General features: G+C 47.7%; 9 protein-coding genes across 11 annotated transcripts; 5 read left to right on the top strand and 4 right to left on the bottom strand.

Moving 5' to 3' along the window:
* Positions 1 to 50: 50 nt before the first annotated feature.
* On the bottom strand, positions 51 to 1,113 carry LOC119555214 (NADH dehydrogenase [ubiquinone] iron-sulfur protein 3, mitochondrial). The gene is made up of 3 exons (XM_037866477.1): positions 955 to 1,113; positions 820 to 894; positions 51 to 760 (listed from the first exon to the last, which is right to left on the bottom strand). Exons 1-3 carry the CDS (start codon positions 1,016 to 1,018, stop codon positions 102 to 104), a joined length of 798 nt encoding a protein of 265 aa, XP_037722405.1. The 5' UTR covers positions 1,019 to 1,113; the 3' UTR covers positions 51 to 101.
* Positions 1,114 to 1,436: 323 nt separating this feature from the next.
* LOC119555213 (modifier of mdg4) lies at positions 1,437 to 3,450 on the top strand. The gene is made up of 2 exons (XM_037866476.1): positions 1,437 to 1,528; positions 1,606 to 3,450. The coding sequence occupies exons 1-2, from the start codon at positions 1,526 to 1,528 to the stop codon at positions 3,157 to 3,159; spliced, it is 1,557 nt and encodes a 518-aa protein (XP_037722404.1). The 5' UTR covers positions 1,437 to 1,525; the 3' UTR covers positions 3,160 to 3,450.
* Positions 3,451 to 3,609: 159 nt separating this feature from the next.
* On the top strand, positions 3,610 to 5,310 carry LOC119553310 (protein-cysteine N-palmitoyltransferase Rasp). The gene has a single exon (XM_037863636.1). The coding sequence runs from the start codon at positions 3,647 to 3,649 to the stop codon at positions 5,147 to 5,149; it is 1,503 nt and encodes a 500-aa protein (XP_037719564.1). The 5' UTR covers positions 3,610 to 3,646; the 3' UTR covers positions 5,150 to 5,310.
* Positions 5,230 to 6,594, bottom strand: LOC119553311 (zinc finger protein 423). The gene has a single exon (XM_037863637.1). The coding sequence runs from the start codon at positions 6,567 to 6,569 to the stop codon at positions 5,397 to 5,399; it is 1,173 nt and encodes a 390-aa protein (XP_037719565.1). The 5' UTR covers positions 6,570 to 6,594; the 3' UTR covers positions 5,230 to 5,396.
* Positions 6,595 to 6,635: 41 nt separating this feature from the next.
* LOC119553312 (LITAF domain-containing protein) lies at positions 6,636 to 10,785 on the top strand. Of its 3 annotated transcripts, XR_005219760.1 has the most exons (4): positions 6,636 to 6,725; positions 9,629 to 9,954; positions 10,020 to 10,197; positions 10,254 to 10,785. XR_005219760.1 is itself a non-coding variant. In XM_037863638.1 (3 exons), exons 2-3 carry the CDS (start codon positions 9,668 to 9,670, stop codon positions 10,123 to 10,125), a joined length of 393 nt encoding a protein of 130 aa, XP_037719566.1. In that variant the 5' UTR covers positions 6,636 to 6,725; positions 9,629 to 9,667; the 3' UTR covers positions 10,126 to 10,785. The 3 variants fall into 3 exon arrangements, 2 of the variants coding, with proteins under 2 accessions (XP_037719566.1, XP_037719567.1); XM_037863638.1 differs by having other exon boundaries at positions 10,020 to 10,785; XM_037863639.1 differs by having other exon boundaries at positions 6,658 to 6,758; positions 10,020 to 10,785.
* A 1,158-nt stretch (positions 10,786 to 11,943) lies between these two features.
* LOC119554673 lies at positions 11,944 to 14,464 on the top strand. The gene is made up of 3 exons (XM_037865675.1): positions 11,944 to 12,033; positions 13,622 to 13,783; positions 13,841 to 14,464. Exons 2-3 carry the CDS (start codon positions 13,622 to 13,624, stop codon positions 14,012 to 14,014), a joined length of 336 nt encoding a protein of 111 aa, XP_037721603.1. The 5' UTR covers positions 11,944 to 12,033; the 3' UTR covers positions 14,015 to 14,464.
* On the top strand, positions 12,040 to 13,581 carry LOC119554671 (tRNA (guanine(37)-N1)-methyltransferase). The gene has a single exon (XM_037865673.1). It carries the CDS (start codon positions 12,173 to 12,175, stop codon positions 13,550 to 13,552), a length of 1,380 nt encoding a protein of 459 aa, XP_037721601.1. The 5' UTR covers positions 12,040 to 12,172; the 3' UTR covers positions 13,553 to 13,581.
* On the bottom strand, positions 14,420 to 15,245 carry LOC119554672. The gene has a single exon (XM_037865674.1). The coding sequence runs from the start codon at positions 15,243 to 15,245 to the stop codon at positions 14,454 to 14,456; it is 792 nt and encodes a 263-aa protein (XP_037721602.1). The 3' UTR covers positions 14,420 to 14,453.
* Positions 15,246 to 15,491: 246 nt separating this feature from the next.
* On the bottom strand, positions 15,492 to 22,084 carry LOC119553065 (titin homolog). Its single transcript, XM_037863191.1, has 4 exons — positions 21,713 to 22,084; positions 20,164 to 20,927; positions 18,333 to 19,746; positions 15,492 to 18,236 (listed from the first exon to the last, which is right to left on the bottom strand). The coding sequence occupies exons 1-4, from the start codon at positions 21,789 to 21,791 to the stop codon at positions 16,159 to 16,161; spliced, it is 4,335 nt and encodes a 1,444-aa protein (XP_037719119.1). The 5' UTR covers positions 21,792 to 22,084; the 3' UTR covers positions 15,492 to 16,158.
* Positions 22,085 to 22,226: the final 142 nt, after the last annotated feature.

Here is a 22,226-nt window from a genome sequence, read left to right as displayed (position 1 = left end):
AAACTAATTAATTACCCCGGAGACTCTCCTCTTGGTTATACCATAACTCATAGTGATCTCGTTTTATTGATCTAATTACCATTTAACAAACCGACTGGGGATTACTTCTTGGCTGGAGCCTGTGGGGGAACGACCTCGGCGGGGGGATTGGCGTTGCGGAAGTTGGGGAACTGCTCCCAAGGCGCCGACAAGTCGAACTTCCTGAACTCCTGAGCCAACTCCAGGGGCTCGCAGACGACGCGCTTCTTCTCGTCATCGTAGCGCAGCTCCACGTAGCCCGACAGGGGGAAGTCCCGGCGCTGGGGATGTCCCTCGAATCCGTAATCGGTGAGGATGCGACGCAAGTCCGGGTGGTTGGCGAAGAACACGCCGTACATGTCCCAGATCTCACGCTCGTACCAGTTGGCCGCCTTGTGCACCTCGCACACGGAGTCCAAGGGAGTCAGCTCATCGGTGTAGGTCTTGACGCGGACACGCGAGTTGTAGCGCAGCGACAACAGATTGTAGACCACCTCGAATCGGTTCTTGCGGCAGGGCACATCCACGCCGGCAATGTCGATCAGGTTGGTGAACTGCGCCTGGTGGTGATCCTTGAGGAACTGCAGCACGGGCACCACGCCCTCGGGGGCAATGAGCACCTCCAGCTCGTCGCCGGCGGTCAGCTGCACCTTCTGCACGTACTTGGGCAGGCACTCGGCCACATAGCGCCCGAAATCGGAGAGATGCGAGCGGGCAACTGCATCCGGCTGGCGGACAGTGGCTGTGGGTGGAAAAAGGGACATGTAGTTGAAGTCGTAGGTGAATATATTTTGTACCCACGCTTATCCGCCTTCTTGGGCTCCACGGGCGCAGTGCTGGCCATCCGGAAAGCAGCCGATCCTGCAGCGGGCACCACTAAAGATTGCAGGGTTAGAAAAGATCAGTTGGAGCTCTTGGTTCGACTTGTTTACCCACCATGTTTGGCCGACAGAGCGGCGACTGCAGCGCGGGCGCCCAGATTCCTAATTAAGGCCGCCATTCTACAAACTGTTCAATAGAATTCAACAATTTGCACCAGTTTTTGACTATTTATGTAATGTTAAAATGTCAATATAGTTGTTGTACGCAAAGGGTTGCCAGGGCGCTGGAATGAAACTACAATTGGCAACCCTAAAATGTATAAAATACCATATATATTCATAAAACTGTTTCCGTGTTCGATTCCAGTCATTTAACTGCATTTAGGATATGATATAGGTTTATTATTTTTCAAATTTCAATAAAAACGTGAATATTAAAATGAGATATATTTTACTCATTGATTATTTTATATTAGCCTGAAATATATTAATTTTTAAATTGATTTAATACAAAATACCACAGCGTTCCCCTCCCATTATGCACATGAGAAATATACTGAAAATACCGCACCCCACCACGCACTTGACAACCCTGGCGGAAAACCCTATCTTCGCGTCGCGTTTGGAATTGCGAGAATTGAATTGAAAAGTTTGTGGCTATCAATTGGAAATCAAAACACAACAAGATGGTAAGTGAAACGCTCACTGGCAAACACCTGCGACTGACTGGGATTGGGCACTCCAATTTGAATGGTATCCCTTGCAGAATCACCTGAAGTGGATGGGACACTCGTCCACGATAATGGACATACAACGCTCGCTGCGCAACGACAACCACAACTGCGAGGTGATCCTGGCCTCCAGGGACGGCGTCCGAGTGCGCGCCCATCTCTTCGTGCTGAGCACCTGCAGTGAGCTGATGCGCAACATCCTGGTGGACGTGCCGCGTGGCCAGGAGGCCACCATCGTGCTGCCCGACATCCGAGGCGAGCTGCTGGAGAGCATGCTCTCCTTCATCTACATGGGCGAGACTAGCCTGCCCTCCGCCTCGCTGTCCGAGTTCCTGGAGGCCATCAACCTGCTGGGCATCAAGTCGGCCATCAGCTTCGAGTGCAACCCCTCGGCCAGTCCACCGAGCGCCGATGTGGAGAACGGTTCGATGGCCGTGGAGACGGCCAAGTCGATTACTGGCCTGCAAATAGCCGAAGCGGAGCTGCTGGAGGAGGAGGAGGAGGCACAGCCGACTGTAACCGTGCCAGCGACTGTCCTTGCGGAGAGCCAGCATCAGCCCAATCACGGTAGCCGATCGTTGGAGTACTTGGATGTGTACGAGCCACCAAAGATCACCTACTCCATCGAACACATGGACGGCAATTCCAGCGGCAATCAATTCATCCTCACCGAAAACACGGGCACCTTCACCATCACGCAGGCCGCTACCAGTTTGTCCAAGATGGACAACGATGAGACGGCCACCAGCGGTGCTGAAGTGGAGCTGGTAGACGATGACGCGGAGGCGGAGATTACTGAGGATTCTGAGGAGCACGATACACAGATGATCGATGAAGAGTTTGCGCAAAGTGATCCCCTAATTGAGTTGGGTACTGCCACCGAAATGGACGACGACGAGGAAGTGGCCGGCGACCTGGTGGACGACGAATTAGAAGAAGAGAAGCCACGCAAGTTGGGTGGCGGAAAGCCGCGGGTCCGTCGCCCCGTTAATATTAAGACCGAGAAGCGATCGCCCCAAAAGCCAACTCGACTCCAGCAGTTTGTAGCGCTTAAGCGAGAAGTGAAAGACGATATCAACGATGCTTTGGATCTGGCGGCGGACGCTGTAATCCTAGAGGGATTGAGCCTGCAGAAGGCCGCCGACCGGTTCGACATTTCCAAGACGGTCCTGTGGCGACGCGTGCGCACCAATCCCGCCTACATGCGGAACAACCGTGAACGACCATCGCTGATCGAAGCCTACGAGCGGCTGAAGAACGGAGATTCACTGAAGAGCATCAGTACGGAGTTGCAGATCCCCATGTCCACGCTGCACCGGCACAAGGTTCGGCTGTCGGCCCAGGGACGCCTGCCCGACTTTGTGGCCTGCCGCCGGCGGGACAGTACGCCCAAGGACGAGCTGCGGGACAAATTGGCCAAGGCAGTGCACGCCTGCCTAAATGAGGGAATGTCCCAGAACCATGCAGCCAACCTTTTCGAGATCCCCAAGAGCACGCTCTGGCGACACCTGCAGCGACGTATGTCGAACCAGGACCGAAAGGTCAAGAAGGAGCTGCAGGACGAGTACGACGAAGATATGCTAAATTAGAAGCCGGCCGCAAAAGTTCTGGTTATTAAGATTTAAAACTGCAATGTTTAAGTTACCATTAAGAAGCCATAAGCTTAGCGTTTAACTGTTTGTCATCCCATCAATGTGCATCAACCTCATCGTGGGTTTTGAAAATGTAAAAGGAAAGAGCAGGAAGAGATGCTATACTAGAAGTAGTTCTTTAGACGTAGCTCTATATGTAGATACCGTTAGCAAACGTAATTTAAGAGTACAGCTGCTCTTATTAATGTTCACTTTATCATTGGTTCATTAAATACAACCAAAAATTCACAAATTTTTTGTTTGATGGGGAACCTGGCTTATGAGTTATAGGATCGGTCATCCTTTAAATTTGGTTCCACATCGGTAGTCACAGTGAAGAAACTCCTCCAGAAAGGGTAGAAAAATATCGATATTTTCGCTGGTTCCTCACATCCCTAGCTTAATCTTTTCCCCGGTATGAAGAACCCAAGTCGGTGGTCTTGTAATGTCCAGGTTACCTGACCGATCTCTGCTGACCCGGTGCGAGATATTCGTGTACTTCGGCGTCTATATAGCTTATATAGTTGTGGGTCTGTACAAGATCTACGGACTTCGGGATCACATAGCCAAGGAGGCAAAGTTTCAGTTTCCGGAGGGCTGGAGCTTTTATCCCTTCTCCCAGCGGCGGCGGGATGACAGTAACGATGAGCTGGAAAACTTTGGAGACTTCATCGCCAGCTTTTGGCCCTTCTACCTGCTTCATGCGGCTGTCCAAGGATTCGTGCGCTGGAAATGTCCTCGCCTTCAATGCCAGGCATTTGCCGGAGTTTGTGCCCTGGCCCTGGGAGTTAACCTGGACTGGACATCAATGGTGTTACTAGCTGCTTTGATAGCCAGCTATTACCTCGTTTCCCTTGCCACATCCAAGAGCCTGGTGTGGCTCTTGTCCGCCGGCTGGATACTGTGCATCAACCTGATGCAGAAGAACGCCTGGTGGACGGATCGCGTTGGCTACACGGAGTACGTCCTGGTGATAGTCACCATGTCCTGGAGTGTGTTGCGCGGCTGCAGTTACTCGCTGTCCAAGATGGGGGCCAAACAGGAGGATCTAGGGAGATACAACCTCATCCAGTATCTGGGCTATGCCATGTACTTTCCCTGCCTGACCTACGGACCCATCATAAGCTACCAGAGATTTGCAGCTAGGCGAGAGGATGAGCAGCAGGACTGGGTACGATTCGTCGGAGGAGTCCTGCGCAGTGCCATCTGGTGGCTGGTGATGCAGTGCGCCCTCCACTACTTCTACATACACTACATGTCGCGGGATGTGCGCATGGTGGAGATGATGGACTCGGTGTTTTGGCAGCATTCCGCCGGTTACTTCATAGGCCAGTTCTTCTTCCTGTACTACGTGGTTACCTACGGCTTGGGTATAGCCTTTGCCCTGCAGGATGGTATCCCAGCGCCCAGCAGACCCCGCTGCATCGGCCGCATTCACTTCTACTCGGACATGTGGAAGTACTTCGATGAGGGCCTGTACGAGTTCCTCTTCCAGCACATCTACGCCGAGATGTGCGGCAAGCGATCCTCGCCGGCGGCCAAGTTTGGAGCCACCGCTTTGACCTTTGCCTTTGTGTTCGTCTGGCATGGTTGCTACACCTACGTGCTCATCTGGAGCATTCTGAACTTCCTCTGCCTGGCTGCAGAGAAGCTGTTCAAGACGTTGACCTCATTGCCGGAGTACCAGCGGTGGACACAGCGTCATCTGGGAGCCGTGTGTGCTCAGCGGTTGTACGCCATGTTGGCCACACAGCTCTTCATCCCGGCCGCCTTCTCCAATGTCTACTTTATTGGTGGGCAGGAGATCGGCGACTTCCTGATGCGCGGCGCCTACCTCAGTGGAGTGGGCAACTACATGGCCTTGTGTTTCTGTAGCTACTGCTTTTTCCAATGCTCCGAGCTGCTCCTGACCAAGTCGGATGCTCGCTCCAAGACAAAAACTAATTGACCTCTATAAAAGTCTGCTTAGATTTACGTCAAGAAAGACTACTTTTGAACAATTTTGTATTACATCTTGTATTACTACATGGCTTTATAATTGTTTTGTGATTATTACAAAACAAATATTTACTTAATTTTCGATTCAATAAAAACATTTATAGAACTATAGACTTGCTTCATTTTTGTAAAACTCCGATTTACTTTAGGATTATATTAGGAAAGTATTCTTTTATAGAAGTTTCTATTTGATTTTCCTAACTTTCGCCTTCTCCAGTATCCTTCCAGTCCAGCCACCTGGTTTGGGTACAGGTCGACTGAAAGTTGTCCGGGAAGAGTTCATCCATTATTTCGTCGCAGGTCTGAGTGTGCTGCGTGTTGTACAGACCATCCGGCCAGTGGGTTTGGGTTTGGATGTGGGACAGTCCCAGTTCCTCGAACAGATCGTCGCAAGTCTGGGTGTACATGTGGGCGGAGGTTTGCAAATCGAACATGGGTGCGTTTTCTGAATAGGAGTGGAATTCGCTGCCGACTGCAACTGATTGGGCCACTTGCTCCTGCTCCTCTGGGAAATCATCGGTCATCGTTGCTATGTCACCTCTGGTGTCGGGCGTCTGGGTTTCTATGTCCCGCAACAGAGGCGCCAACACTTCGTTCCTTATTTTATTCAGATCATCATCCTCCGTTTGGGTTTCCATGTCCAATTTCTGGGAGGACAGCTCAAGGGAATAATCCATAATGGGAAGGAAACAGAGAATATGCTCCTCTTCTGCGGGTGATTCACTAGGAAGTTCAAGATTGGCCTCTGCAGGTTGTAATTCAGTGACCATTGCAAAGCTGGAGGATATTGTGTCTATATACTCCTCTGGAGGGGGTAATACAGAGGCAACTTCCAAAATTGAAGGTACAACCGCCTCTGCAGGTGAACTAGGCACTGGGTTAAGTTTCCTCCAGCTGGCCAGCGAGGGTATGGCCACCTTGTCGGATTCCTGCTCCACCAGATGGTTCTTGCGACGCATGTGGGTCCTTAGGCTGGCCTTGCTGTTGTAGGTGAGCTCGCACACGGGACACTTGTGCTCCGAGCACTGATGCTTGTCCAGGTGGTGCTGGAGGAGGAACTTATCGCCGCACTCCTGGCACTTGTAGTTCTTGTCCAGGTGGCTCTTCTGGTAGTGCTGACGCAGCAGGCGCAGGCTGGTGAAGCTGCGGGCTCCCTTGGTGGCCACATGGTAGATGCACTTTTCCACAGGACAATGGAAAGCGGTGTTGGAGCCACCAGGCGAGGGCGGAAGCACTTCCTGGTGGCGCTGGCGCAGGTGCAGCTGATAGTGACTGAGGTTTCCAAAAACCAAATTAGGACACTTTTGGCACCTGTGCTCCCGCACGGGCAGCAATTCGCGAATTTCCGGCGTATATTTTTCGCAGTGCATTTCCCTTTGAAACGGCAGTGCTATCGATAAAGGACATATCGCCAATTATCGATTACCATTCTGTGGTATTTTTTAAACCCTCCCCGCACGGTCACTCTGCCACGAGAAATTTGTATTATTATAACGTAAACGTCGCAATCGGTTACAAAATTCGAGGTAACGATCGCTTTCGAAAGAATATTTGTGCAGGTGTGACAAGCTAATAATAACAGCCAAATAAGGGCAGCCAAAAATAGGGCCCCGAAAATAATTAGATAAAACTTAAAATCAGATAAAAATGTGCACTATGTGTGCAATTCAACCTATACCAATGTATATCTGCGTGTGCGTGCGAATAAAAATATACATTAAAAATTAGCGCAAATTAAATCGGGCTGTGGTTATATGTGGTATATATGGTATTATCTGTCGGGCTGTGAAGTGTACTAATCTAAAGAGATTTAATTACCATATAAAACGAAAGCAACAAGCAGTTTCAACTGGACAACACAAACCACCCACACAAACAAACACACACACACACACACACCTGTAATTCCATCATCTTTTGCTCTTGTTTTTACCACGCCCCCCGCGTCCTTGCCGCCCACCAAAGTGGTTATTTTTGGCGCGACTACGTCATCTGTAGCATCGGGCCAAAAACATCTGGCGGTGCGAAAGATAATGTGCGGAGCACACATCTTCCAAAACCTACACCATCATCATTCTACAGGGGAGGGTTTTAGTTTCGTTTTCAGTTTCGGTTCCGTTCTAAAAATCTAAAAAAGCGGTCTCAAAAGGGCGTCCACAAGGTCGCTCCAACTCAAATCCAGTTCTATTCACAAACACTCCTCACAATCCGAAGTAATTGTGCGCAATTTCACTACCATTTACCTCCAAAATGTCTTCAATTATACCATTTTCTGATTTACCCACTAATGTAATTGGGTGTACGGCAATTTTGCTGAATGAAAAAACGCCCCTTAGGCCTAGAGTTCGATTCATTAAATTTACATATGCACGATATCGAAATTAACACAAAGGCTAAAATTAAATACATATTAAGGCGTTTTTTAAATCTCTTCTGATCGCCTCGAGTGGCAGACCTTGTACGCACAGACATACACAGCTGAATATTCTAATTTATTATACTCTTTCAAAAAGTTATTATGAAATTAGATAGAATAATGATTGATGTAAAGTTAATACTACATAGTATTCTATACTTTTTTAAAGATCATTATAGCACTTAAAAATATTTTGTTTATCTGTTTAAATAGAATGGCTGCATTAGATTAGATACAATATATGGCTAATTGTTAATATTTGCTAAAGATGTGTCCAAAATTAATCTCAGCATCCCAACTGCAGTCCCTATGAAACCTTGATAAGATAGGTCTAGCCAAAACAAATTAAGTTCTAAACTGCCTGCCAGTATATCAGCATTTTTAACTAGCTTAGGGTATTAGTTAATGTCAGTACTAAACTACAAGGTTATCGCATTTCCAAGCGAAGATTCATCCGAGCTGAGATAATGAATGTCTGAATGTCTGACGTAATCGCTGCGGTTGCACATAAGATAGATTTCTGGGGCACCAAGCGACGTGCTGTGGAAAGTCTCAATTTATTTCTCAATTTATGCCGCCATTCGTAATCAACTGGTTAAATATTTAAAAAGCTTTAAAATGACACTGATAAATGGAAGAATTTAGGAAAAATTCAGACACCATCGGTTGTTAATTGCATTAACGCTTTTGCTTTGATCGGGAATAAACCGAATCAAAGTTGATTCATGATAGGCTAAGCTCAATGCACATCGCCCACATACGTCATACGTGGTATCTCAAAATGTATCTGTAGTAATTTCCGCCAAGTGCAGCTGGTTTTGGCCGATTGTTGGCGTTCTGGCCAAGAGCAAGACATCTGGTTCCCCGCTTTAGCCATATCTACTTCCGCCTGGCCTGGCCTGCAACTATGCGGTTTCATATGGGATATCTTGAGATATCTATATCTGTGTGCTTGCAATCGCTCCCTGAACGAATGGTGAAAGTTGGCGCAGTTTGGATGAGGGGCAGGTCATTGTACACCAGCTCTAAAAGTTGAGTGCCTGTCGTCTGATCGTCAGACATGTAAAAGCAATTGCTCAACTTTGGCAGTTGTCGTCACACGGATCCAATTGCCATATCTTATCTGAGCTTCCACCGAAAAGACAGTCAAAACCTCCGATTGTTGCTCCCAATTGCATGTTTTCTCACAATCCCTTTCTGGAATTTCAATTGGTAATTGCCTTGTGACCGCCAGTAGATTATTCAGATCTGTTGCTTATAAAGTTTATTAATACTATTATTTTAGTAACTAGTCACAAGATTGGAATCATATATCAAATTGAAATAAATCTTTTCATATACCAACATTAATATTACCTTTTATTCCTTATCAAAAAGTCTAAAACGATCTTCACTTGATTCTGCATAGGGTATATCTATTTGGAGCTTGTTTTGGGGTCGCTCTAGACTTCTGCTCTCTGATAGAATCGAATGCGTGCCAAAAGAGCGAAAATGACTCATGGCGCCGTGGATGAGATGCTGACCATTGGGCTCTGTGCTATTTTCAGCGTCCATTTTCTGAATCAACTCAATACTGGTTGTTTACCTTTCTGAGTGTGTACTTTGATGGGTTTGTCGAACTGAATTCCAATTTATTTTCGACTTCAGCAAGCTTGAATTTACACATTTGTATCTCCAATCGATCGAGTGGTAATTTGATTTTGGAACTCTTACAATTTTTTTGTATCTACACCATCAAAACCATAAATGATACCTTTAATTCCACATAAACAAAAAGCGAACCACATTTTCCAATGATTGCGCCTAAAGCTTTGGGAATTTTTTTAGGCGGGGATTTCCCATTAGAGTTGAAAATCGTTACTGATAATTTTCTTTAATTGATTTCAACAGCTGGCCCATGTTTTTTTATATGTATACTTAAATACATTCCGTAATTTTAAAACCAAATTTAAAAATAATTGTCATTTTGTTTTAATTATATTTGTACTAAGCCCAATATTTGTCTCTTTCCAGAAACTTAACCGTGTTAAGTGCATTTACTAGCCTAGCAATATGAGTAAACCTGGCAGTGCTCCTCCGCAGTTCACCTATGTGCCGCCCCCATCGGCCCCGCCCTCGTACCAGGAGGCGGTGGGCGGGGTGAAGCCCGTGGGTCCATATACGCCCGTTGTTGCGCCCGCCACCACGGCGAACACCACGATTGTGACCACGGTGGTGCCCATCAGCCGCACCTCGACGCACATGATCTGTCCATCGTGCCACGCCGAGATTGAGACGACCACGCGCACCGAGCCCGGAATGATTGCCTACTTGTCCGGCTTTTTGATTGCCCTATTCGGGTGAGTTATTGGCAGTGCTTCTCATTGAAACCCCCACCCATTTGATTGTTATTTTCCATCCCCAGATGCTGGCTGGGATGCTGCCTGATACCTTGCTGCATTGATGACTGCATGGATGTGCACCACTCGTGTCCCAATTGTCGGGCGTATTTGGGTCGCTATCGCCGATAGGATCGATGGGCTTAGCAGGATCATCGGAATCCGGCGGATCAGCGGATTCGTGGTGTAGAGTTTTTACTTTAAGCAAGCGTTTTTGCCTTTATTTATTTAATTGTAGTAATGTCATTTGGATTCCACAGCGAAGGCAGTTGGATCGGGCCAAGGCTTCCCTTAATCTAACTTCTAGCTAACTCGCTAAATTGCTCCGCCGTTTATATATTTTGGTTCGCCCAAGTCCTAACTGTTACCTGTATGTTTCTGCCACGCTAAAGATAGTAATTACGTGTACATTAAAAGAATATCGAGCGCTTCGCGGACAGGACAACTACTACGTAAAATTAAATAACAAATGCGCTTTTTATATACTGGCCTAAGTACGAGCTTTAACTTTTAAGACGCTTGTGTGTCCAATTCGAAAACAGGCCCTTAAATATTCGCACAAATTGTAAATCGATACAAGACCAGCTTGAGTTTTTTCGCACATTGTTTGATAAATCATTGTCTTTAATAGAGTTTAGTCAAAAAGACAAAATACCAGATATTTTTGTAACAATTTGTAAAAGTCTTTAGCGAAAGTGCATATTGTATACTATGAATGCTAATCTCTGTAATAATCACCAAATCTAAATAATTGACTTTTTATTTTTAAATAAATCGTAAAATGTCACTAAAGTTTTGAAATGTGTTGCAGAATAATGAGCTGTTCGAGTTCTTAAAAAATCCAAATAATGGTAAATAATTGTTTAGGGTGGTAAATAGAAAAGGTGGCTTTAGTAAAATGATGTTCTATGTTTTTAGGCTTCAAAAATGTATGTTCTGTGGGTCATCCATCTGGTCACACATATCAACAAACAGCTGGATAATTCCACGTCATTGAAACCTCGACGTCCAAAATCAGTGCAATGCCAGGAGTCCAATAATGGCGGGGACAAAACGTAAATGGGGTCGCAACGTTCTCCCTTATGAGAACCCGTACGGCGAGGAGCTTGAGCCTCCAACCTCGGTGCGCGGAATGCAGGAGCTCCAAAGGGAACAGTTTCGGATATGCATTCATATTCCCCGAATACGGGTCCGCCAGCAAATAGAAAGTGTGTTGGAAGTGGTTACGAGGTTTATGCTTAAAATTGAGCGCCTAGATCCTGTCAGAGTTTTGGACAAGGGCCATTAAATTCTGCTACATCCAACGTGGATCCAAGTGGAGATCATGGAGTACGGATTGCGGTATAAGTTTGACTTCACCAAGGTGCCGCGTAGTCTTTGTACCCGTTATGAACACGGAAGGATTCGCCATATGCTACTGCTTTGCCGAAGTAAGCTTCCATAAGAAGAAGGATGGAGAAGAGTGGGCCAGTGGGAGCCAGTCTATATGACAGCCTGCTCTAGGAAATAGACTTTGTAAGAGATGTAACTCCCTCCCAGGACATGTTTCGGGTTTCCCTTAAGCTACCCCTAAACTTACTAATTTCTAAAAAAAAAATTGAAATCTCTAGAAAGCAATTGTAATGTTTTTTAATATTGCCATAAAAGTTTTAAAAACAAAGATGTATATATGTAGGTAATTATGTTTTATAGATGTAAGGTTTCGTTGTATTGACAAAATTAATGATATATTTGTACCAATTTTTAAGCGTCTAACATTCTCAGTGTTGTTAAACAGATTTTAAGTTTATTGAAAATGTATTCTTATTATATATACAAAATATTTTAAGACTGCTGGACTAGATTAAAATAAAAGAATATATTTTTCAAAAATAAATTCATATTTCAAAAAAATGTCTGTTGCTCACTTTAGTATATTTCCTGAACAAGAAAGTATATTGTAACGGTCATACGAATGGTCACACCGTTTTTCACGTTTTTTGCGTTTGTTTGGCTTTTTATTCGATCTTAGGCTTTATCCAGAATTTGGGAATATTAGAGGTATAACTCAAAGATTATTTGATATTTAAAATCTCCGCGAATGTTCAATGAACAGCTAGATCCATCCACACCATCAGAAACTCTCCGACATTCCGCAAAAACACTAGGAAACCCGAGAATCTAGGTCGCACGTGTTTGGATGTTTATAGTGGGTAAATTGAAGGTCCCGGGATTAACGATTATAACGAATCGTTTACGTCACTACTTTCGGAACATGGACGCCAAGGAACTCCAGCCTCCCACCTCGGTGCGCGGAATGCAGGAGCTCCAAAGGGATCAGTTCAAGAAGAGAGTCCAGGTGCCCAGATTACGGGTTCCGGAGTCTCAAGTGCAACGCGTGATGCCGCTGGTCAAGAAGTTCCTGCTCAAGATGGAGCACCTGCATCCTGTCCGAGCTGTGGATAAGTCCCGGGAGATCCTGCTGCATCCAACGCCAGTCAAGAACTGGGAATCCCTGCCCACAGAGGATCTGCAAAAGCGGGAAGTCACCTCTGAGAACTTCTCGTTCGCCGAAATCGAGTTGGGCTATGAAAACTGGAGTGCCAACGACATCTTGAAAAGCGTGCTGCCCACGGAGGAGGAAGGTCTCACCTCCTACTCCCGCATTGGCCACATTGCCCATCTCAATCTGCGGGATCACCTGCTGCCTTATAAGCAGCTCATCGGCCAGGTGCTCCGCGACAAACTGCCCAATTGCCGCACGGTGGTCAACAAAGCATCCTCCATTGACAACACCTACCGCAACTTCCAGCTGGAACTGATCTGCGGGGAGCCGGAGTACCAGGTGGAAACCAAGGAGAACGGAGTGCCCTTCGAGTTTGACTTTTCCAAGGTGTACTGGAATCCCCGCCTTTCGACGGAGCACGAAAGGATTGTCAAAACGCTTAAATCGGGAGATGTTCTCTATGACGTATTTGCTGGCGTGGGTCCGTTCAGTGTTCCTGCTGCCAAGAAGCGCTGCCATGTCCTGGCCAATGACCTGAATCCCGAGAGCTTCCACTGGCTGCAACATAATGCCAAGAGAAATAAGTGCCTGGCTAATATAAAAACGTTTAACAAGGATGGCAGGCAGTTTATACTCGAAGAGCTGCGGGAGGATTTGTTAAAGCGTCTGCTGAACACAGATACCACCACTTATGCCATCCATATAACAATGAACCTACCAGCTATGGCTGTGGAGTTCCTCGATGCATTTCGTGGCCTCTACAAAGCAGAGGAACTGGCTGAGTTGCCTGAAAACGTGTCCTATCCCACCGTTCATGTTTACTCCTTTGCCAAGGGTGAGAACACCAAGGAGTTGGTGCGCCTTCTGGTGGAGAGCAATCTGGGTGCCAGCCTAGACGACAACCTGCTCGAAGGAATCAACTTTGTGAGAAATGTGGCCCCCAATAAGGACATGTACAGGGTTTCCTTTAAGCTATCCCTTAACTTGCTAACCACCTCGAAAGATATTGAAATCAAGAGAAAGCGTTGTGCGGAGGAGGAGGAGGTGGCCGCCACCAAAGTGAAATGTGTTTGATACAATAGATACAATAAAGTTGTAACATCCAAACAATTAAAATGAGTCTCTTTTTATGCCTACTTTCAGATGGGTCGCAACAAGGCAAACAACAAAAAGGTGACTCCTGGAGCCGCCAAGCCTAAGACTGCGCTGAACAAGTCCAAGAAGGCCAAGAACGTGTTCAAGGTGGCCGACGGGAACAAGGGCAAGGGTAAGAAGCCCAAGGAAGTGCAGGGCAAGCTCAAGCAGGTGAGAGGATTAACGTCAACTAGAGAAAGCCCCATCACTTAGGTGCTGTATTTATAGATAAAGGAATCTGTAAAGGCCAAGCAGGAGAAGGTGGACGCCAGCCTGAAGACTCTGCACAAGGATCTGGTGGTGAAGAAGCCAAAAGCCCCAGTGGCACCCATCAAGAACAACAAGAAGAAGGGGGCCAATGCCCAGAAAGTGTCCGACACTTTGGGCAAACTCAAGTTCTAAGTAACTCCGCCGGATGCCACATAGTGCGGTTTACGTTTTACGTATAGTAGATGTAGTTAGTCCCCATTGATTGTTAAAGACCTTGGTCTGATGTTGCTAGGGCAAAGATTATCCAAAATATACGATAGCTATATGGACAGTGATGGGAAGTAATCATCTAGGTAGTGATTCTTTACTTCTTACTAGAAGTACTAATTTATCTCTTGACCTCTTTGAAACCTTTTATAAATTTTGACTTTCATTCCGTTAACAATCATATACCTGATAAGTATAGTTTCCAAATAATAGGCATTAGAAATAATCGTTGATCCCAAATTCATTTTAATGAATAATATGCATCTCTTTGCATTCTTCGGTTTTAAGTGTACCTTAGTAGGAATTATATATTTCAAATCCTACCTATGAATGGTTAGCTCTCCCATCACTGTATTATGGCAACCTAGACAACCACAGGAAGAGCGTTTACAGGTGGCAAAACAGCACCCGGGATTACTGTGGGGGCAGCTGGAGTTGCAGGTGCGGCAGTGGTAGATTCTGCAGTTCCATTTACAGAATTCCAGCCGAAAAACTCTCGGATGATGCCATCCAACTGGACGGTATCGATGCCAGCCTTCTGAAGTTTAGCCAGCACTTGGGTAGTTTCCACGGAGGTCAACCAGCGTTCATACATCACCCTTAAACCTTGTAATCTTTGCCAGAACTGGGCGAAGATGCCCTGTTGTAGCACTTTAGCATTGATGTGCGCCCGAATGGCATACAGTGGAAGGTAAAGCTGTGCCTCGTTGAGGAATCCCTGCCAGCCGAAGACTGTGCCGGACCAGTAGGGGAATTGGTTCAACAGGCTGACCTTCAGCCTCTGCTCCTCCATCTCAAAGGAACCACCCGAAGCCAGGAGCTGCTGATCCGTCCACTGCAGGAAAATGATGAGCTCCGGCTGGGAGAGAAGACGCCAGCGGGCGGTGAAGGCGGCATTGCTGTTGATGATCCGCACAAAGGACTGGAACTGGGCATCGTTGATTAGGTAGCGCACTAAGAGTTGGTTCAAGGGCTTGAACTGGATCAAACGCTGGACTTCATCCAGATCCTGGGACAAAGTGGCCGGTGGAGCCAAGGTGGCGGGCGGAAGATGCGGCAGAAGACCACCAGTTGGAGGCACCAGATGAGCAGACCACTGTGCCAGGGATCCACTGGCCAGGGTGATCAGAAAGAGGCAGCCCAGAGTGATGGCCATGACTGGAAAGCGAGCGAAAGTTGACTACCAACTAAAATTCGCAGACGCTTTTATATCTCCCGAATATGTTATTATTATCTACTGATAGCGACTTCCGGAATTTGGCGCAGCATTTCTGTTAGACGTCATCTGATAAGCTATTCGATCTGTTTATGGGTTTACCTACTCTCAAATCCCCCACGGAAGTCTGTGTTTTGGCATTAACAGGCGGTTGGCAAACATGGCAGAAGAAAGTACTCATAGATATACGAATTTATAACATGCTAAGCTTTATTCTCAAAGTGAATCACCAACAATCCGGATGGACATGGACCACAAAGAACCGCAAACGAACACTTCATAACATTAGGATTTACATAGCTCCACATACATACACAAAGCAAATGAAAAGTGGGGATAATGAATAGGATTGATCTTTTCTTGGGGTGATGATTACCAATTATCCTTGCAAAGAGGTTTTCGCAGAGCTGATGAGTAATTTCGAAAATGGGATGTGTTAAATAGGCAGAGGTAAGATTAGGTATGAGTAATTTTAGTGAATGATTAATGGTTAATAGACTTGGCTATTTTACTTGTTTTCCTGCTCTGGTTTTTTAAATCGATCACCGAATTGAAAATAAATTTTGAATTTGAATTATTTAATCCCTTAAGATCCATAAGAACGTTTTAAACTGTAAAATAAATTTTAAAATACCCTTATCGATGAATTAAAGTCCTGAAACATTTAAAGATCAAAGCAGAAAACCGGAGCAGAGCTTGCAAGGATTTTACGTATACAGATTCTAGTACGATGTACTCGGGTACGATGTACCTTCAACTTTACCTTAAGACGTATAAATAAGTCGTATGTAATAAAAACTAACTTAACCGATAAACGCATGTGAGTGTGAGCAGGGGATGGGGTTCGGATGGTCTAGCTACCATCCCCGATGATCCTGCGACGCAGCCAGCCGGGCACATAGCCCCTCACAGCCTCGCCCAGCTGCCGGTAGATGATCAGGCCCAGGATGGGCAGGACCAGGCGGGCGTCCTTGAACAAGTACACATAGCAGGCGACCAGGAAGAGGACCAGATCCGTGCAGTAGCTGAGGGCCGAACGGACCTTCTCGTGGGCCTGCTCCTCCGACTGGAGGATGGCCAGAGCGGCTGCCTTCTGCAGCAAATCCCTGTCGGCGGCGGAGAGGATTAGAGCTGTCTGCGGGCTGCCCTCTACTTCCGGAGGCGGAGGTCTGGTCAATGAGGCATCACGCGATCGAGTGCTGGAAGGAACCCTGCGCCGAATCACCCTCTTGACCTTCACCAAACGAGTCCTGCCCCTGGCATCCGGACGAGCCTCCACCATCTCGCTCATGACGCTCTCAGTCTCAGATTCGCTCTTGTTCTTCGATTTGGGTGGGGGCACCACCAGCACAGTGGGGTATTCGGGCTCTTCATCCTGTTGCGATGGCTGGGATTCGTTTTCCTGCTCCGCATCTCCACTGTCTGGCGAGCGATGGAATGCCAGATTGCTGGCTGCATCGCGCACATGGACCAGTTGCTCCCGTTCCGAGATTGAGAGCCGCCGCTCCCTGACCACTGGTGGGGCCAGGAACATGTCGTCGCTGTCGCCACCGGTGGCGAGTCTCTTCTTCAGCTCCTCCGCATGGGTGAGCATGTCCTCCTCGTCGGTTTCTGCCGCCGCCTTGGCCGCCGCTCGCTTCAGTTCATCGCGATCCAGGTAGAGGGGTGTATGGTACTTATGGGAACTACCCACCTCCCTCACCAGATCGCTGTAGTGATCCACTGCGGCATGGGCCTCCTCCTGCATGAGACGTTCCTCCTCCCTGCGGCGCTGCTCCTCCTCCTCCTTAACCCTTCGCTTGGCCTCCAAGTCCGCCGCAATGGCTGCTGCATTGGTCTTCTCCAGCGGATTGGATATCTCCTCGTTGGCCTCCGTGTTCTTCTCCGTGGCTGATCTCTTGTCGCGGCTGAAAAATGACTTTATTCCCTTGGCCAGGTCCATTTTGAGGGTACTGGGATTGCTGGTAGTTACAGTGGGCGTCGAAGGCACTGGAGGACTGGTGGTCAATGGTATATCGCTGCCAATTCCACTTGGCAAAGGACTAATAGACTGCTCCACATGCTCATTGGAGGACCTCTTGAGGATTGGTTTGGGCACAAAATCTGGACTGGGCAGTGGCACTGGACGGTTGAGCACCACGGCAGCCTGCTCCGGGGTGGGAGCTCGGTAGGGCGTGAAGGTTCCAGCGCCCATGGTACGCGGATGATAGGTCTCCAGATCCCTGGGACTGGGCGACCGGGTGCGCGCCAGCAGCTCCATCTTGAACTTCTCGATGGAGTCCTGCTCCGAGGAGGCAGTGCTCTCCGTGTAATCCGAACCGAGGTCATTGCTGGACTGCTGCTGCAGCTGCTTCTGCGGCTGGTAATCGACATCCATATCCTCATCGAAATCCAGATCCATATCCTCGCTATCATCGGCCGTACTCTCCGTCAAATGTTCCTCCCCCAATTCCTCCGGTTCCTCCTGCTCCCCCAGATCCCTTCGTGGCTCCAGCGGCAACTGTCCAGTGGTGTGGATGCGTGTCAGGTTACCCAAGTCGTTGACGTTCTCCCTGGAATCCCATTTTCGCGATATCGACACCATATCCGCCGACTGGCGGCGAAGTTCGCTCCTTCTCTCAAAGGACAGCCGCTCCGCCTCCGAAATGGAGCCCAAACGCTTGCGAAGATTAGCAGGCGTCTGGTGGGGAGCCGGTGTGGCCAGTTTGTCCTGCGATGCTTTGCGGGATTTTGAAGCCTGCTCCAGCTCTACTGCCTCATAGAACCTTGCCATGGCCCGCTCGTACAAAAGTTCCGTGGAGCTGACGGATCGACGGAGTGGGAAGGTGGTGTGCAAGTTGGTGAACTCCAGGAAGGCCAGATCCGGGGCTGAAATCGAAATGGGCGGCGGCTGGATGGCGTCCTCCAGGTCCAGCTCAAAGGAATCTTGTTCTGGGGGTGAGATAAATGGGAAGGGTATTTGATTAGTACATGAAATGAGTTAGTGGGTGATCCTTAATCCTGCAAGCCTTATAACTGGATACGTACTGTCCCTATCCTTGACCTTGCTGTTCTTGTCGAAGACGACCAGCATGAACTCATTGCTGGTGTGGACTTCGTCGTGCTTGTCGGCTGACCTGGAGAAGCGCCTTGGGTTGGACTGGGATTTCGGAACAGGTTCTGGCATGGAAGGCTCCATCTCCTCCTCCTGCGGCGTTGGTGGAGCACTAATCTCGATGGTGGGCAACTTCTCACCAATCACAGCCGACACACCGGAAGCCACGGCCAAGGCCAGAGTGGGCACATTTCTGGCCGGGCTTAGGGTCTGGCCAGAGAAGCGTCTTACGTTCTGGTTGACTCCCAGCTGAACGGGCTCCGCGCTTCTCAGCAGAGCTGGTGTCACCTTAATGGGTTCCGGTGGCGTTGGACTCTTGCGCAGAGGAGCCGGCTGCCTCTTGTTGGGTGGACTCAAGCTCCTCTTGCTACTGGGTGACGCCTTCTCCGGTTTCTCCTTGGGCGGAGTGGGCAAGGGTTGTGGTCTCGGCGGCACGGGTGACCTATCCTTTTGTGTTCCCGAGGGCTTGGGATTGAATAGCTTCAATGGAGAGGTAGTTGAAGGTGATTTGGGTGACTTGGGGATCGGGGGTTCGGATGGCTTCTCCAACGGTGCCAATGTGGTGGTCACCAGCGTCAAGTTGAGCTTCGGATTGGAGGAGCTATTAGTTGTGGGTTTATTTCCCAAATCCGCACTGCTCAGCGAAGGACTCTTGCGCACGTCCATCTTCAAGGCCTGATCCGAGGTGCCGTAGGACATCTCGTGGGTCAGTTGCTCGTTGTCGATAAGCTGCGGCTTCGGTTTCCGCTTGGCACTGGGCGACTGCTTGGGCGACATGCCCGTGGCGGCATCTGCCTGTGGTCGAGGTGGCGATAGGGTCTTCCGACGTGGTGGCACCTGCACCGTTCCATCTCCTCCCTTGGGCTTGTCCTTCTCGTCCCCTGCTATCTTGGTAGCTGACTTTGGCTTGGTGATGCCTCTCTTGGGATCCGGTATGAAGAGCAGCTCCGATTCTCCAGAGGGTTCACTTAGACCATAAGGGTTCTCCGCCTTCACCCGGAACTTGTACTCCGAACCCTCGATCAGATCGTGGAGCGTGGTGGTCAGTGCCCGCGTGGTGGCCGCCTTCAGCCAAACGTTCCACCCCACTCGGAAGTATTCCACTATGTAGTTGCCAATCTTGCAGCCTCCGTCGTCGAGTGGAGCCGTCCAGGAGAGGGTGGCCGACTTGCCGAAGGACATGTTTAGTTTGGGAGTGCCCGGCGGATTGGGTCTGGCCGTCACAGTGACCAGGAAGGAGGTGCTATCCTCGCCCAGTCGGTTCCAAGCCTTCACCATATACTCGCCGCGATCCTCGCGCAACACATTGTCGATCTTGAGCAGCGAGTTCTTCTCAGTGTTGGTTATCTGAAATGGAAAGTAGATTATAGGGGAAATTAAACCATTTAAGATCTATTATTAAGGTAAATTAGCGCATATAATTTTTACCATTGAATAATGTAAAAAAGATATTGGTAAGGGTAGTTTTCGATTTCGAAAATACTCTACATGTCTGAGTGAAAGTGAAAAAAGCAAAACGGCGACTTATAATATTGTCAGTGAAAGCTAAACGGTCAATAATTTATTCAAACTGCTTTATTTAAAAAAGTATACGGAATTTTATAAAAAGGTTTAATGGTCCCTAAAATTTTTTTTTTGGTTTTCTTATACAATATATTTATATGTGAACTTATAGAATATTTACGTTTCATGGAAAGGGTCTGTTTTTTTAATGTGACTAGAAATTTCCATGCATTTCGGATAGACCTAGTTCTTAAAACTCACCTCAAAGCGTCCACCTGGAGCGATCACCTCGCCCTCATGGAGCCACGTGATGGCTGGTGGTGGTTGTCCAGCCACGCCCACCTTAAGACGCAGCACCTCGTCCGCCTCCACGATCAGTCCATCCTCGTAGGTGCGCGGCAATCGTATCTTGGGCGGGGCCTGCACCATCAAACGTGCTTTGGTAATCACATGACCCGCTCGATTGGTGGCCGTGCACTTGATCTCGCCCTCGTCGGTCAGGGCCACCTGGTGGATCACCAGGACACTGGCCTCATTGTCATTAACGATCTTGGTGCGGCGACTGCTGAAGATCTCGTAGCCGTCCTTGAACCAATTGATCTCCGGCGGAGGTTCGCCCAGGATGCGCACTCGGAACTCGATGCGTTCATCCTCCACTGCATTCGTGTCCACCAGTTCATCGATGAAGCGGGGCACGGTGATGGCATTCCGCTGGAGCGTCACTGTCAAAGGATCGGAAAGTTCGCTGGCATCGGATCGTCCCACAATGTTTTCGGCAAAACAGCGAAATTGATAGCGCCATCCTGGTTCCAGTCCACTGATGCAGACATCGCAGCGATCGACCGGAGTGGGCGTGGCCCTCACCCAGTGGGGGGATCCCATGCGGCGGTGCTCCACCGTATAGCCAGTGATGGGGGAACCTCCATCATGTATTGGCCGATCCCAGCGCAGGTTCACCACGTCCGGTTGCTGTTCCGGCAGGGCCACTGGCGTCAGGATGGGACGGCCGGGTGGTGAAGGTCGCTCTGATTGGAGTATAAAGAAGGGCTTATAAAATTAGTGATGGTCAAAATATTAATTTTTCCTCTGGTTCAGATTTAAAGGAACTTAAAACACGACCTTTCCCAATAAAAATTGAAGAAGCTCTTCAACTAAAACTTATTTCACTTCAGGAGCCTTAATATTATTATAAACTTTCGAACTATTATATAGTGGAAAGTAAAAAAATTCCTGGATTCAAAAAATGTACATCTTTAATCTTTCAAGTTCGATCAATACTACTAAGATACCTTTCTGCAAAGCCGTTTTCGGAAGCTTAAAAACTAAATTAGGCATCTAAAAACAAGAAACTGTTATGGATATACCATTTTTAAGTCGAAAAATGTGCCATTTTAAAAAGTAGAATCCATAAGCAAGCCATAAGGAAATTAAATTGGATATATTGGTCAAGTGATGATAACACAGAAATAAAGGTTTGGACATGCTTTCGGCCACTTCCCCATGTAGTAACATGTTTAGGCCCTACATAATAATGCACCCATCGCTCTTTGTATCTCAGCATAATGGCTTTTCCGCTTTTCGAAAGACAACATTACTTTGACGTTGTGAGATTTTTGGGGCCAAACAGAAGAACACGGCAACCACTGAGTGTGCGAGTGGCTAAAAATAGACGCATTTCTAGCGCTCCCACCAGCCAGCTATTTGGGCCTGTCTACTCTTCGGGGGCCCCCTTTAATTTCTTGAAAATCGGATAGGAATACGTACTGGGACTGGGACTGGGACTCCAATATGTTCCGGAGTTTCTACTTGCCTGCGGACTTCCAGTGGACAGCCTTCTTGGGCCGACCGCTCTGCGGATGTGTGTGCAGCTTTCCCGGCTGATTTCCCATTTCAAGATATTCAGATATTTAACCTATTTGCAATATTGTGCTTGCCTATACAGATGATCTATATATAGACAGTCGAAATTAACTTAACTTAACCCGTCGTTTTTGTATCGCCAATAAGCACACTTTAAACTTTAACTATTTTAACTCCAGGTGGGGTTAGATCCTAATAATGTAACTTTCGTAGCGTTTGTTGGTTTTTGTTTGCAAGCGTTGCCATTTTTGCGGCGCGTTAAATAATCCGTTCCGTTCGGTTCGTCAGCCCAGCATCCACCTCCTCCTCCGCCGATCCACGAAAGCTTTCTGCTCTTTTTCAAATTTGAATTCGGTTGGGTTTGACGTGGTCATCGACATCGATAAGCGCAATCGATAAATCTGTCAACTGGCGTCTTTTAGCTATTTTTTAAGGAACCGCTCTAAGTTAAAACTATTTCATTT

Source organism: Drosophila subpulchrella, chromosome 3L (genome assembly GCF_014743375.2).
Source record: "Drosophila subpulchrella strain 33 F10 #4 breed RU33 chromosome 3L, RU_Dsub_v1.1 Primary Assembly, whole genome shotgun sequence".
In the NCBI taxonomy this organism is placed as follows: Eukaryota; Metazoa; Arthropoda; class Insecta; order Diptera; family Drosophilidae; genus Drosophila; species Drosophila subpulchrella.
The sequence above is the reverse complement of the archived record's forward strand: the minus strand, read 5'-3'. Positions and strand labels throughout refer to the sequence as shown.

Excerpts from the sequence above, each read along its gene's own strand:
- LOC119553311 (XM_037863637.1), bottom strand. The coding sequence starts at position 6,569 with ATGCACTGCGAAAAATATACGCCGGAAATTCGCGAATTGCTGCCCGTG.
- LOC119554672 (XM_037865674.1), bottom strand. The coding sequence starts at position 15,245 with ATGGCCATCACTCTGGGCTGCCTCTTTCTGATCACCCTGGCCAGTGGA.
- LOC119553065 (XM_037863191.1), bottom strand. The coding sequence starts at position 21,791 with ATGGGAAATCAGCCGGGAAAGCTGCACACACATCCGCAGAGCGGTCGG. Across the intron at positions 20,928-21,712 it reads TGTCCACTGGAAGTCCGCAG|AGCGACCTTCACCACCCGGC; the intron begins GCAAGTAGAAAC and ends TACTCCAATCAG. Across the intron at positions 19,747-20,163 it reads CTCCAGGTGGACGCTTTGAG|ATAACCAACACTGAGAAGAA; the intron begins GTGAGTTTTAAG and ends TTTCCATTTCAG.
- LOC119554671 (XM_037865673.1), top strand. The coding sequence starts at position 12,173 with ATGTTTATAGTGGGTAAATTGAAGGTCCCGGGATTAACGATTATAACG.
- LOC119553310 (XM_037863636.1), top strand. The coding sequence starts at position 3,647 with ATGTCCAGGTTACCTGACCGATCTCTGCTGACCCGGTGCGAGATATTC.
- LOC119554673 (XM_037865675.1), top strand. The coding sequence starts at position 13,622 with ATGGGTCGCAACAAGGCAAACAACAAAAAGGTGACTCCTGGAGCCGCC. Across the intron at positions 13,784-13,840 it reads TGCAGGGCAAGCTCAAGCAG|ATAAAGGAATCTGTAAAGGC; the intron begins GTGAGAGGATTA and ends CTGTATTTATAG.
- LOC119555214 (XM_037866477.1), bottom strand. The coding sequence starts at position 1,018 with ATGGCGGCCTTAATTAGGAATCTGGGCGCCCGCGCTGCAGTCGCCGCT. Across the intron at positions 895-954 it reads CGCTCTGTCGGCCAAACATG|TGGTGCCCGCTGCAGGATCG; the intron begins GTGGGTAAACAA and ends TGCAATCTTTAG. Across the intron at positions 761-819 it reads GCCCAAGAAGGCGGATAAGC|CCACTGTCCGCCAGCCGGAT; the intron begins GTGGGTACAAAA and ends TTCCACCCACAG.
- LOC119553312 (XM_037863638.1), top strand. The coding sequence starts at position 9,668 with ATGAGTAAACCTGGCAGTGCTCCTCCGCAGTTCACCTATGTGCCGCCC. Across the intron at positions 9,955-10,019 it reads TTTTTGATTGCCCTATTCGG|ATGCTGGCTGGGATGCTGCC; the intron begins GTGAGTTATTGG and ends TTCCATCCCCAG.